We start from the raw sequence: 13,952 nt of genomic DNA on the forward strand, positions 1-13,952 counted from the left end.
GGAGTTACATTCCCTTCTATTCTAAGAGAGAATTGAGATAAGGGTTTAGATGCTTATCTTATACACAGATGTTCAAGGTATGATCTCCAGCACCCTAAGTGCCATCGGGAGTGAACATTGAGCACAGAGACAGGAGTGAGCCCTGAGTCCTGAGCGCTGCCATGTGTGACCCCCAACCAACCAACCATAAAAGTAAGTGAATAAAACTACTTTCCATTAGAGCTCACTCTTATATCCTTGCTGCGACTCAAAAACTACTCAGGGTCCCAACAGGACACTGGAAAGCGGCGCCCTCGGCTCACCATTCCAGGCACATGGTATAGAGTCAGGGACTTTTTTTTCTCTTTCCCATCAAGCATCTTTCCTCTTCCCAGACTGGTGGGAAGATTGCAGTCTACTATTGACCTCCTTTGTGTGTTTGTGCAGATTAAAGGCTCCACACTGACAGCACCTTCCACCACCTGCTGTTTCCTTGAAGCTGCTTCCAAATGATAAGGCTGTGGTATAAAAAAAAAACAGCCTGGGCATTGGAGCCAGAGTACGGGAATGCCTGGAACATCCGACAGGGTAAGCCCCCCTTGAACACTTTCTCCCCCCCAAAAAACTCCCACCACAAAGAAGCTCAGAGCAAGCACCCCGAACTCAGTTCTTTGTTCTGGAGCGGTCTATGAGGTTCTTGAATGAGCTTGTCTGAATTTATCGTAGATGCTGGGCATCTGGACACTTGCGCTTTGCCTGCTGGGAGCAGTTAATGGTAAGAAACTCTCATCACCCCTTGAGATGGGCTTTACCCCCAACTCTCAGCTCCGGCAAGGCTGGGACAGGCTTGTAAAAGTTCCAACAATCCCTCTGAGGTGCCAGAGAGCAGCGGGTGTGGGAGTCTGTTTGAGGGGGACCCACGTTAGAGCTTTCCAAGGGGAACCTGTGAGGGGGGACCACTTTAGAGCTTCTTCCTGACTGCCTGCCTCCATGCCCAGGTGTCTGAGGCCCGACTTTTCCAGGTAACACCATGGATACCTGCTTCACAATATGCCCATTACAGAGCTCAGATCTCAAGGGCTGAGAGCCAGACAGGGTGGCATCGCTGGGTCTGCTCCAGACCCGAGGCCGGGCCTGGGGTGAAGCAGACAGTGGGTGTGGCTGAGGTGGTCCCTACCACCAAATAGGAGAGTGCCTGGGCTGAGCATCTGTAGTGGAGACTGCCCCAGAGCTGAGCCCTGAGCAGATCTGGGCTTTCTCCGCAGGGAAGGAGATTTGCTATGATTCCCTCGGCTGCTTCTCTGACTCGGAGCCCTGGGGCGGCACAGCCATCAGGCCCCTGAAAGTTCTTCCTTGGAGCCCTGAGAAGATTGGAACACGCTTCCTGCTCTACACCAATGAGAACCAAAACAACTTCCAGGTAAGGCCTCTGACTTTGCATTGGCAAGGTCAATGGGGCACGGGCTGCACCCAGTGTGGAAAGGGAGTCCTTAGCTCTACCCATCCTCTCGCCACCCATGCTCTGCTCCATCTTCATGCTCCAGTTGCACCTCCAGGCCTAGCCAGACCTGGAAAAACCAGGTCTTTGATTGATGTGAGTGAATGGTCCACATGGCCAGAACTGCTTGCTGATGATGTGACTTCTGTCTGGGGCAAAACGTTTAACGAGAACTCAAGAACAAAGCACTTTATTTTAATGAAAGTTAAGACTGTGAGTCTCAATCCAGGCCCACCTGAGGTAGTGATGCCTGACTTGTGAAGATAGGAGCTGGGAAAGGGGCATCAGGATGGGCTTCCTGGAAGTTGTGGCTTTTATACTAACCTTGAAAGGTCATGGCATTGGAATGGAGTTGGGAGAGGGAGAGACAGACCGGAGAGGCTGAGCTGCAAAAACATGCAAGCTTTCTGCTTTTGTCACAGATTCTCCAGCCTTCTGATGCATCAACGATTGACGCATCCAATTTCCAGACAGACAGGAAGACCCGCTTCATCATCCATGGCTTCATTGACAAGGGGGATGAGAGCTGGCTCTCCAACATGTGCAAGGTAGGGTCCACTACGCCTCTCAAACCTTGTGCTCCTCAAAGTTCCCATGATGAAACATTGCCTTCCCTCTAAGCAATCACAAGAATGAGCTCAGCAATGGGATGCATTTCCCTTGTAGGGACCTTCATGCAACTTATATGCATTGGAATTGCATCACAAAGATCAAAACTTCCCTCCACGTTTCTGTACTGTACGACTAAACACATATATAGCGCTGGATTCCAAAAATTTTTCCACCCATGATCCGTTTTTGTCTAGAAGTGCAATATGGGCGAGTACTTCAGATACACCTGGGATTCTTGATGCAATAGGCTTTGGATTAATTTTTGGTAATTGCATGTTCAGAAACTTCTAACTGTGGCCAACTTTTTTGCAAACCCACAGTCAGTTGCTCTATATGAGTCTGGGACCCTAGTTTAAGAAATAGGGTCTAAAGCAGTGCTTGTTGCCATGGGAATAAACACTCTGATTTCTGGAGAGTTCAGAAATTTATGGAATAATAAGGGATTGTTATAAATGAAGGATTGTGGATTTTTTTTTCTTCAAATCCTACTCATATCCGTGGGAGTCAATAGTGATGAGAAAACTCAGATTGCAGTGTGGGCAGTGCCTAAACTATGCACAGTGCAGCATCCATCAGTCAGCAGGACACACATGCACATATGTGCGTGCACACACTCACAGACGGACACGCAAAGACACGTGTGTATGTGCACAGGGCAGGGAACAGATAAATACACACACAAGATCACATCATCCATTCTTTTCATGTGGACATTGACTCAGTCTTTTTTTCCTAAGATGTGCCCAAGTATAGTGCCTTTCACACACATGACCCTGACCTATCATGTCCACAGGAATAGTCACAAACACAGAACATTAGCATTTTGTCATACTTGGTCTAGGCTAAGCTTACTAGACTTTGACCTCTCACCTTTTCTGTCTCATTATCAATAAGCATCTTAATGTAAGACACAATTTATACACCAAATAATCCATATTTGCAAGATATTTCTGAGGGCTGCTTTTAAAAATCAATCCTGAGAAGATAACTCTTTTCTAGTTTTTGTATCAGGCAGATGAGAAGTTCTCTGAATTTGGGGGGGGGAATGAAGGGGTGTAGGGGCCACACTCAGGAGTGCGCGGGGTTTATTACTGGCTCTGCACTCAGGGATAAGTGCTGATGGGCTTAGAAGATAATATGACAATGCCAGGAATCAAACCTAGGTCAGTGGTGTGCAAGGCAAGTGCCTTACCTGTGGTACTATTTCTCAGGCCCCTGGGTTTTTAGCTTATAGTGCCAGTTTAAGCTTAAGTTGATGTGTTATTAGCACAATGTCTAGATTATACCTGTTCCCTTGACATCTAGGAATAGGTCTTCCTTTTAAGAATTTTCAATCTTCTAAATATAAAATTCAAACTAATCTATACTGATTCCAAATATTTGAAAATGTGTTTTCTCCATGAAATACTTTGTTATCCTGACAATAAAGTTAATGACACTTCCCTCTCATCTAAAAACTTAAGAAGTAACCCAGCAGGCTAGTAGTTTTGCCAAGAGGCAAGAGGTCAAATCTCCCAAGTCATCAGTTGACCACCAGAGATGGCTCTTGAAACCAGGCTTGGTCAAAGGAAACTCTCTTAGCTCTCTTAATGATGCATCTCCAACCTACACCACTTTATTGAATTTGCCGGAAGACAAAGAGAGTAGTCAGCCTTGAATAAATCCACAAGCTAGACAAGAAATGATTGTCAGGATGCCTCAGACGCTCTGGTTTAACACTAAGGACATTTTCTGATTCTGGATAGATGGCTTTCACATGCCCCCAGCAATAATACCCTGGTGTCTCTCCTTTGCTAGAACATGTTCCAGGTTGAGCAGGTGAACTGCATCTGTGTGGACTGGAAGAAAGGATCCCAGACCACCTACACACAGGCCGCCAACAACATTCGTGTGGTGGGTGCTCAGGTGGCCCAGATGATCAGCATGCTCTCGGTGAGTGGACAGCCCACTGCAGGGGCAATGGGAGAGGAGTTCCATACAAAGAAGAAAAAGAAAGGATTCATCTTTCTCAGAACTCATTACGACTCTCTAAAACTCACTTGAAGGAGGATGAACTAGTGAAAAAAATGATAATAACACACTTCAGGGTGGGGATTTTAGGATAATCTTCCACTGGCAGAGAGCTAAACAGAGGCCTTGGTTAGCCAAAGAACTCAAAGAGCACCAAATGGAACACCAAAGGCTCTTTTTGCAATTGGTTGGCCCCCACGCTGCTGTCCTGTGGATGTTGGGGATTTCTGTGCCATGGTTAATTTACCTATTCTTTCTACTTTCATCTTCCATCTCTGCAAAGTCTTTAGTTTTGTTTTGTTTTTATGTTTGTGCTTCAAGCAGAAGCACAAAGGGTCCCTAAGGCCCAGAGGACAATATTAGGAGTTAAATGGGATGCCTGAAGACCATTCAGGTCTTTAGCTGGACCTCAGGCAAAGATTTGCAATGACAGGAGTGTGGTCAGGGTTCTAGTGGGAGGACTACTGAGTTTTATGTGGGAGAGGGGATTAAGAATGCCTCCTGGGAAGAAGGATGGCAGAAGCATGCTGAAAGTAGACTATGGACCAAACATGATTGCCACTCAATGCCTTGTTTGCAAACCACAACACCCAAAAGGAGAGAGAGAGAGAGAGAGAACAAAAGGGAATGCCCTGCCACAGAGGCAGGGTGGATGAGGGAATGGGGGGTGGGAGGGATACTGGGACCCGTGGTGGTGGAAAATAGACACTGGTGGAGGGATAGTATAATTGAAACCCAAGCACAAAAATTTGTAAGTCTACAACTGTACCTCAAGGTGTATCACTAATAAAAATTTAAAAAAGAATGTTTCCTGGGAAGAAACTTCTGAGTTACAAGCTGATGGCTAGGTGTGTCCACAGGAGTTGGACTTGGGGCAGTGGCTTCAGAGAGGATGAGTGGATGACAACAGCAAGTGGAGTCCACACCAGGCCAGAAGTGAAAGAATATGGCATATTTGAAAAGTGCACAAAGGTTTGGCTGAAAAAGAGTTTAGACACTCTAGGTATTGAATCAAAAAAAAAAAATCTGACATGCCACCATGGGGTTGGTTTTTATCTAGAAATTGGTATGGATACCGAAAAACTGTAAGCAGAGGCTAGACATTTCTGGGTGGTGTGTTACTAGAATAACCACTCAGAAATAAACTGAAATGCTATCTTCCCTCTGCAGACAGACTACAACTATTCACCTTCCCAAGTCCACATCATTGGCCACAGCCTGGGCGCCCATGCAGCTGGTGAAGCAGGGAGCAGGATTCCTGGGCTAGGAAGAATCACTGGTAAGCCCCTGGAGGTGGGGTTTCTGATTGGGTACATAAGGACAGGACCCGGAGCCCCCAGAATGCGGTATTGGAAACTTCCTGGAATGAGCAATATTGATCATCTATGTTGCCATTTTCAATAGTCAGGAGATGTCATGGCACAACTCCAGGGAATGTGGACCCTGGAATTGAGCAGTATACAACCCAGGCAACCATACTCTTTGATCCTGCTGGTACCTATAGCCATATCTATTGTGCTACAGCACTGACCATCTCTTACAGGGTTGGATCCCGTAGAAGCAAGCTTCGAGGGTACCGCTGAAGAGGTTCGACTGGACCCCTCCGATGCTGAGTTGGTTGATGTGATCCACACAGATGCAGCTCCCCTGATCCCATTCTTGGGTGAGCCCTGATGACCAGAACTACAAGCCTGTGCACTGGGGTTTCAACCAGAAGGGCCCTGCATTGTGATAAACTCACTGCTTTTCACAACTTATAGGGTTCGGATCTAACCAACTGATGGGTCACCTTGATTTCTTCCCCAATGGAGGGCAGGAGATGCCAGGGTGCAAGAAGAATGCCCTGTCACAGATCGTGGACCTCGATGGCATCTGGTCAGGTAATGTTGAGCAGAGCTGGGTTGCCCCTTTGCTAGGCTGAACAGCACCTTTCCCAGAGCAAATCTTCAAAGTAAGGGACGAGAGAGATAGCACAGGGGTTAAGGCATGTGCCTTGTGTGCAGCCAAACATGGTTCAGTCTCCAGAATAACAATAGATCCACCAAGAAAGGCCAAGAGAGATAACTGAGCACAGAGCCAGGAGTAGGCACAGCTGCGTAACCCTACCCACTGGAAAAAAAATATGAAAGTACTGCTCTTGGAGGACATTCCCAGCCTCTTCCAGCTCTGAATGCTGGAAAGTACAGCTCTACATCCTTTGTAATTTCTCAACTCTATTGATTTGTCTGCCCTAAAACATGGTATTGGGCAACAGAGAACACAAAACCATCACTTAAAAATTTCATTTTCAACAATCAGTTGGAAAGTACTTAACAAAGAAGAAAACTTCATCAGTGTCACTAGGAAGGCTATGTGGGGACCAGAGAAGATTTAAAGGAAGAGGTGGGGGGAAAGGAAATTCCCAGAAAATCATATATAACTATGACTTGAACAACTGTCTTTCTATTTTCGTGAGCATAGTATAAAAATGCCCTTGTGTTGCTCTTGTCAAATCCCATCTCTGTCTTGGAGGACCCTCAGCCTGGTGTCGGGGATATGGAATGGCCCTGAAGTTAGAAGTTTGGATGGGCTGAGACTCCATTCCCAGTTTGTCTCAGCAATCTATAACTTTCAGGCTACAATCTGCAGATTGTTCTGTGGTGGGCAGAGTGGCAACAAGCTCCTCAGGAAAGCACAGGGGGACACCTAAAAAGCACCAAAAAAGAAGCTGCTCTAGATTAACTCCTTCCATGAGGGCAGGATTAAAGGGTTTCCTTAAATTTCTGAAGATACTGGGGCCAGAGATAACACATAGGTAAGGCATTTGCCTTGCACATGGCTGACCTAGATTCCATCTCCAACATCCCATATGGTCACCTAAGCCAGCAGTGATCCCTGAGCACTATTGGGTGTGCCCCCCCAAAAAATAAACAAAAAATGTTTCTAAAACTATGTTCTTACTTTGGAACCATTCCACTTGGAGAGAGAGGCAGGGAAGGGATCATATCCACCCACAGAAGCTACTTGCTTATTTTCCCAGGAACTCGCGACTTTGTGGCTTGCAATCACCTACGAAGCTACAAGTATTATTCAGAGAGCATCCTCTACCCTGACGGGTTTGCCGCATTCGCTTGCAATTCCTACAAGGACTTCCAGGCTGTAAGTTATGCTCCTGCCTTGAGAGCCATTGGGGAACAAATTTCCCTTCTTCCCAATTTCTGACCACTTTCTGCTTGGTCTGCATAACTTCTTGGAGTTCAAAGGCTCTGGAATGGAAGGAAAAGAACTGAGACTGGAGAACAGTAAAAGTTCTCCAGGAGTCACAAGAGAGAGAGAAGAATTCTGGGTAATCAACAAGAAGTTGTCCATTTGGGACCAGAGCAATAGTCTAGTGGGGAGGGCATTTGTCTTGCATGTGGCTGACTTGGATTAGACCCCTGACATCCCATATGGTCCCCTGAGCACCACCAGGAGTGATTCTTGAGTGCAGAGCCAGGAGTAACCCCTGGGCATCATCGGATATGACGCCCCCACTCCCCAAACTAAAAGCCAAATAATTTGTCCATTCAATGACATTTTATTTTATTTTTATTTTTTTATTAATGTAGGAGTACTGCTATTTATTCAGCCACTGATTAGGCTGATTGAATTGGGCATGAACTCCACCATTCAATGACATTTTAGAGAAGCTTTCTTCAGGAGGTCAGGATTGAACCTGGCTGGGAAAGTCAGTCTTAGAGCTGAGAAGGAAGACAAGGAGTGCGCATGTCTGAGCAGGGCTGAGCAGGAATAGGAGCATTCTAGTGAGAAGAGAAGTCCCTTGTCCTGGAAAGGAAATTTGAATGCTGAAGCTCTATGTACCAGACATAAGGGAGGGTGGGAGTGTCTGGAGTAGGTTGGAACTAAGCAGCTTGGAGCACAGGGAAAGAAGGGGATGATACCCAGGTCCCTGCCTGTTCAAGTTCAGCGCAAGTGTGAGAATCTCTTCCTAGTCACATGCAGCACCATCAATTCAGTAGCATCAATTCAGCAGCTTGCCCCTAAAGAGCCACCACTGGAGTATTTATACCTCGGGAATTTGCCTATCCATAATCAGGGCTTTCAGTCCCCGAGGAAACTGTTAATCAGTTAACGAATGATGTCATTGATCTAACCTGAAGCCCTGGCACCAAAACTTTCTAAAGTTTCCCCCAAGGACTGTATCCCAGGAAAAAACCCCACCTGTAAGGGTTGATTTAAAGTTGTCTATTCTGACCCAAGAGATACTACAGGTGTTTGTCTTGCAGGTTACCGACTCAGGTTCAATCTTCCAGCCTCTAAGCCCTATCAATAGTACCTGAGCACCTCTGGGTATGCCCTAAGGCCAACAACAACAAAATGTCTATTTCATTCACCTCCTGTTGCAAATAAAGACAAAGGAAATTGCTCCCCAAAATGTGCAGATCATGCAAAGATTCATGGCCTGCAGTGTAATGAATCTGTTCTTATTAGGACAAGTGCTTCCCCTGTCCAGATGAAGGCTGCCCTCAGATGGGCCACTATGCTGATAAATTCGCCGACAGGACCCGTGAACAGCCCCAGAAATTTTTCCTGAACACTGGAGAGTCCAGCAGGTTTGCGCGTAAGTTGCACTTTGACTTCTGCACCCTGGTAAAGACAGTTTTGTGAGAGACAGGACTTGTCTCTAACAAGAGAAGAATCTGTGTATCTTCCACTTCATTCTCTTGCCATGAAAGAAATAGACATAAGTAGCATAATTAGAGCTTAGAGCAATAGCAGCAGGTAGGGTGCTTACCTTGCATGCGGTTGACCCTCAGGTTCAAATCCTGGCATCCCACATGATTCCCTGAGCAGCACCAGGAGTAATTCCTGAATGCAGGATGCATAGTTACCCCTGAACATTTCTGGGTGTGACCAAAAGAGCCAAAAAAAGAAAAGAAGAAAAAAAAAGTAGTTTAATGAACGAGATAATTAAAATTCCTAAGCCTTCATGGTCATGCATCCTGAGTTTTTAACACTCCCTACTTCATTGTTCTTTTCATTTTTAAGGCCATGTTATCTGCACTTGTTCTTTAAATGCATCCAACAATCATTTATTTGGTTCCAGCTCTTTGCTGGGCTAGGCACCTCTAAAAGTCCAAATTCTCCATTATCCCCTCTGTTCGTGGGCCAGGTTGCCTGGTTTGAAGGTAGGGTGGTCGCTAATGGAGTGTGGATGAGGATCAGGAAATGGTAACGTCTTTGGAAGTTCTGCTGATTCATTTGGAATGAATCCCTGGCACCCCTGTGATAGCCAACACCCCCTGAGAACGCACTGTCAGAGACTATGTGAACAAAGATATAATTATAACGTGTGGCTTGTATGGTTTCCAAAGTCAGACTGATGGCTATATAATCTCTATAAAAGGCAAAATGCCATTGTTCCATGAGTTTTGATAAGTGAATAGTCATGTAATGATTTCCACAATAGAATATTGAACACCTCCACCACCAGGCCCATATATTTCTACTTAGAATAATTAAACAGTCCTTGTAAGGATGTGCTGATGTGTGAAATACTTGCCAATATTTCATAACAACAATGAAATTTTCAAAAAACCATAGAGCCATTCCTGAACTAGGAATTGATTTAGAGGCCTTGACTGTGCTAGATACTGGGGATTTGGCATGAGTGAGACACTCTCTGCATGAAATTAAGAGCCTGGCCTGGAAGAAAGGAACAGAGCGAGCAGTTGCAAATGTGATGAACTCATCTTGGCAGTCTGCTACTGGAGCACAGAACCATGTCCTGAACAGAGGGACACGAGGGACATCTGTAAGGATGTCAAGAAGTGTTGGGCAAAAGATGTGTGTGTGTGTGTGTGTGCATGTGTGCATGCATGCGTAAGTGTGTGTGTGTGTGTGTTTGGGTACTTCTATTCATATGTGTGTGTGAATGTATAAAGTATGTACATGTGCATTTGTGTTTCTGTGTGTGAGTGTGCGGTGTATGTGCCTAGATATGTAAGTGTGCAAAGATTCTCTGCTTATAGGACCTGTTCAGGTATAAATCTGGCTGACCACTGGTCCCTGCTCTGTGCTGGACACTCACTGGGGTCCAGGAGATATGGATCTAAGACATAGCCCCTGTCCTAGATGCTCACACGACTGCTCTACTGAGCTCTGCTTCCAAGAGAGTCACATCCACGTTCCTTCCCTTCTTCCCTTACTTCCCAGCACTCCAGAGCAGAGCAACCCCCTAGAACTCCCTGTAACAAAGGCTCTGCATTGTGCAGTACAGGAGCAGGCCTCTTCTGGGGGCAGCTTAGGTGTTGGAATGTGGATATTGATGCAACACGAAATTCCCTTGGACTTGACTGCCGGCAGCTCCATGAGGCTCGTGACCTCTCGAGCAGGAAGGCAGGTCTGGAAAGGCAAGCCCGGAAGCGGACGCCTCCATAGGACCTAGTGTGACGTGCAGTTTCATGTGTCGAATTTCTCAACTCTCTGATGCCTCCCTTGAAAGGGGCAGGGCAGGAATCTGGGATTGTGAGTCAATAATTTTGCCCACGAAGAAATAGACTCTTTGCCTTCCCACACACAGGCTGGAGGTACAGGGTCTCCGTGACGCTGAGCGGAAGAAGAGCCACTGGCCAGGTCAAAGTGGCTCTGTTCGGAAGCAAAGGCAACAGCCACCAGTTCGACATCTTCAGGTAAAGCTCCTGCTTTATGGCCTCATCTCGCTCATCAGCCGGCACAACCTCCAAACCTCCACTGATGCACTTGGCATCCTTTTATTGGCCAATTTTAAATTGCTCACTTGATGTGTTTAAGTGAATTTCAGACTTCTAACAGTTTTTTTTCGTCTACTTTAATAAGCCCAGTCTTTAGTTCTTTCTTTTGCAATAGATCAGATTTTATTTTTTTTTATTTTTATTAGTGAAACACCATGAGGTATAGTTTTAGACTTACAAATTTTTGTGCTTGGGTTTCAGTTACACAGTGGTCGAGTATCCATCCCTCCACCAGTGCCCATTCTCCTCCACCACCAATCCCAGTATCCCTCCCACCCCCTATCCTCCCATCCCACCCTGCCTCTGTGGAAGGGCACTCCCTTTTGTTCTCTATCTCCTTTTGGGTGCTGTGGTTTGCAAAAGAGGCATTGAGTGGCAATCATGTTCGGTCTATAGTCTACGTTCAGCATGCTTCTCCCATCCTGGGCGGATCATCCCAACACCCTTTATTTGGTGCTCCCTTCTGTATCTGAGCTGCCTTTACCCCTAGAGTGTGTGGCTGGCCTCCAAGCCATAGAGTAAACCTCCTGGTATTTATATCGGCTATTCGTGGATGTTAGTCTCCTATTTTGTTACTTTATGTTCCCCAGATGAATGCAATCTTTCTATGTCTGTCCCTCTCTTTCTGATCAGATTTTAAAGACAAAACCAAAATCTACTATTCCTCCCAGATCAGATCATCTTCTGATTAGCACAGTGAAAAATTCTGCTTGTGCTTAAATTCAGTGGATCGTGATAGTATTACCGTACAAAAAACTTCATGCTATTCGCTTCCTGAGAGGGGAGTGAAGAGCATAAAGGAATCTGGTTATTTTCTATGTTTTAAGTAGAAATTAACTTTAATTTGAAGAAACAATGTCTAAATAATTGTCAGAGGTTTTCCTCTGGCTTTCCCAGTTCTCCATCCCTCCTGTAAGAATTCATTTGAAAAAAAATAATCTCATGAAGCCACACTAGAACAGAGAGTCCCAGTCTTATTTTTCACTAGAACTTGTTCTTATAAATTTAATGTTTCTATCTTTCTTGTTCTTGTTCTTATAAATGTAATGTTTCTATTTTTCAACTTCAAGGGGGATCCTCAAGCCAGGCTTCACACATACCAAAGAGTTCGACGTGGCGGTGGATATCGGAACCATTGAGAAAGTCAAGTTTCTCTGGAATAACAACGTGGTGAACCCATCCTTCCCCAAAGTGGGTGCAGCCAAGATCACCGTGGAGAAAGGGGAAGAGAAGACAGTGTAAGTTCTGGTGATAGTACCTGCCGGAAATCTGTGTTGTTGATGGAATGATGGGAACTCACCCCAGAAAGACACTTGTGGTTATGTCAGAAAAGAACAGACAATCCACAAATCAAGTTTCTTTTACCTCTCAGGCAAACACACAACTACTAAGTGACAGGGACCATAAGCCACTCCTATTGGGGTTTCCCTTCTCCATCTGAGGAAAACATGGCCTTCCAACAACAGAAGAAAGGGGAAAGAGAGTGAATATCTTAGCCATGGCTTGCAAATAGAAGTCTGACTATTTTGTGAAAAGGCTAAATTTTTCAAATTATTCAAAGCATTTCTGACTGGGAACCAGTAAGTAACATTATATATATATATATATATATATATATATATATATATATATATAGGCCCTCCCATTGTTCATCGATTTGCTCGAGCGGGCCCAGTAACGTCTCCATTGGAGACTTTGTTGTTACTGTGTTTGGCATATCGAATACATCACGGGGAGCTTGCCAGGCTCTGCCGTGCGGGCGAGATACTCTCGGTAGCTTGCCGGGCTCTCCGAGAGGGGCGGAGGAATCGAACTCGGGTCGGCCATGTTGGCTGCGTGCAAGGCAAACGCCCTACCGCTGTGCTATCGTTATATTTAAGAACTAAGAGGTGGCTCAAGAGATAGAGCAAGTGTCTGAGATGTTATGGGTCCTGACCCCTTCCCCGGCACTATGTGGACCCCCGAGCGCCACTGGGTATAGTCCCCATAAAAACAATTCTATTGTTGTTGGGTGCAAAATAAAAATACGTGTTAGGTCTGATCTATTCTCAGGACACCCTCTCATCCCAAGAATTAGTCACCTTATTGGGATTTTTTGTCCTACAAAGGAACTGATGAGGACAAAGGGTCCAAAGAGACAGGCCAAGGAGATAGTGTATAGGTCAAGCATACATGCCAGACCCAGATACCAGCTTAGCACCACCAGGGAACAGCATTGCATGCCCTAAGCCCCTCCAGGATTGTCCTAGGGGACCCAGTACACATCCTCAGGACTTAGCTCAGAACCACCAACCAGCCCAGATGGTCAAGTATCACTCAGAGGGGAACTGGGTACCCTGAGAACTACTTTTGAGCACCCCCAAAATAGAGATAGTTGTCCCCTATTTATTCCCCTTTTTCCTTCTTTACCCCTAAGTGCCTACTGGATGCCCAGCAAAGAGCAGAGATGCAGAAACAGAGTCTGCTCTCCAGCAACTTGAGTTTGAGCTGTGGAGGCAAAGTGAGACTCTAGATCCATGAAAGGTTGAATGTGAATCAAGACTCAGGGAGAGGGACCAAAGAGAGGGCTGAGAAAATGGGCAGTGCCCCAGACTGTGAGCGGGGAAGGGCTCACAAACCAGAATGAAGAGGGTCCACCAGTGGGGAGGGTCACTCAGGCTGGACACCAGGTGGTGTGTGAGGAGCAGGACTGAAGGTAATGGGGTAGGTCCTAACCCAGTGCCATGATGCTGGTCTCTCTCCTGTGCTGACTTACAATGACACCTACTCACACAAGATGAACTGACAGGAGTCCGTTGGCATTGCTGCAAGTGCTTACACTCTTACCAGAATGTTGACTGGGATGTCTACACAGCAGACCTTCCTGTGCCTAGGGAGAAGGAGGGTAGCACATTGGTACCAAGTATATCTGATTTCAAATCGTTCCCTCAGTCATGCTAACTATACTTCAGCAAAGACTGCAGCCCTCAGGTGAGGAAGCCCGACCCCTCACAGGCCTTGGTTTTCTCCACAGGTACCACTTCTGTAGCGAAGGATCTGTGAGGGAAGACGTCCTGCTCACCCTCACGCCCTGTCAGAACACCTTGTAGAAGTCAGGTGAA

The 13,952-nt window shown here is 45.9% G+C and overlaps 1 protein-coding gene across 1 annotated transcript; it reads left to right on the plus strand.

Moving 5' to 3' along the window:
• The first annotated feature begins 534 nt into the window (after positions 1-534).
• PNLIPRP1 (pancreatic lipase related protein 1) lies at positions 535-13,952 on the plus strand. Its single transcript, XM_056120730.1, has 13 exons — positions 535-567; positions 706-754; positions 1,245-1,399; positions 1,900-2,025; positions 3,887-4,021; positions 5,270-5,378; positions 5,643-5,762; positions 5,860-5,979; positions 7,119-7,237; positions 8,570-8,699; positions 10,662-10,770; positions 11,922-12,089; positions 13,865-13,952. The coding sequence occupies exons 1-13, from the start codon at positions 547-549 to the stop codon at positions 13,938-13,940; spliced, it is 1,437 nt and encodes a 478-aa protein (XP_055976705.1). The 5' UTR covers positions 535-546; the 3' UTR covers positions 13,941-13,952.

This window comes from Sorex fumeus, unplaced genomic scaffold, assembly GCF_029834395.1.
Source record: "Sorex fumeus unplaced genomic scaffold, SorFum_2.1 ptg000043l, whole genome shotgun sequence".
NCBI lineage: Eukaryota > Metazoa > Chordata > Mammalia > Eulipotyphla > Soricidae > Sorex > Sorex fumeus.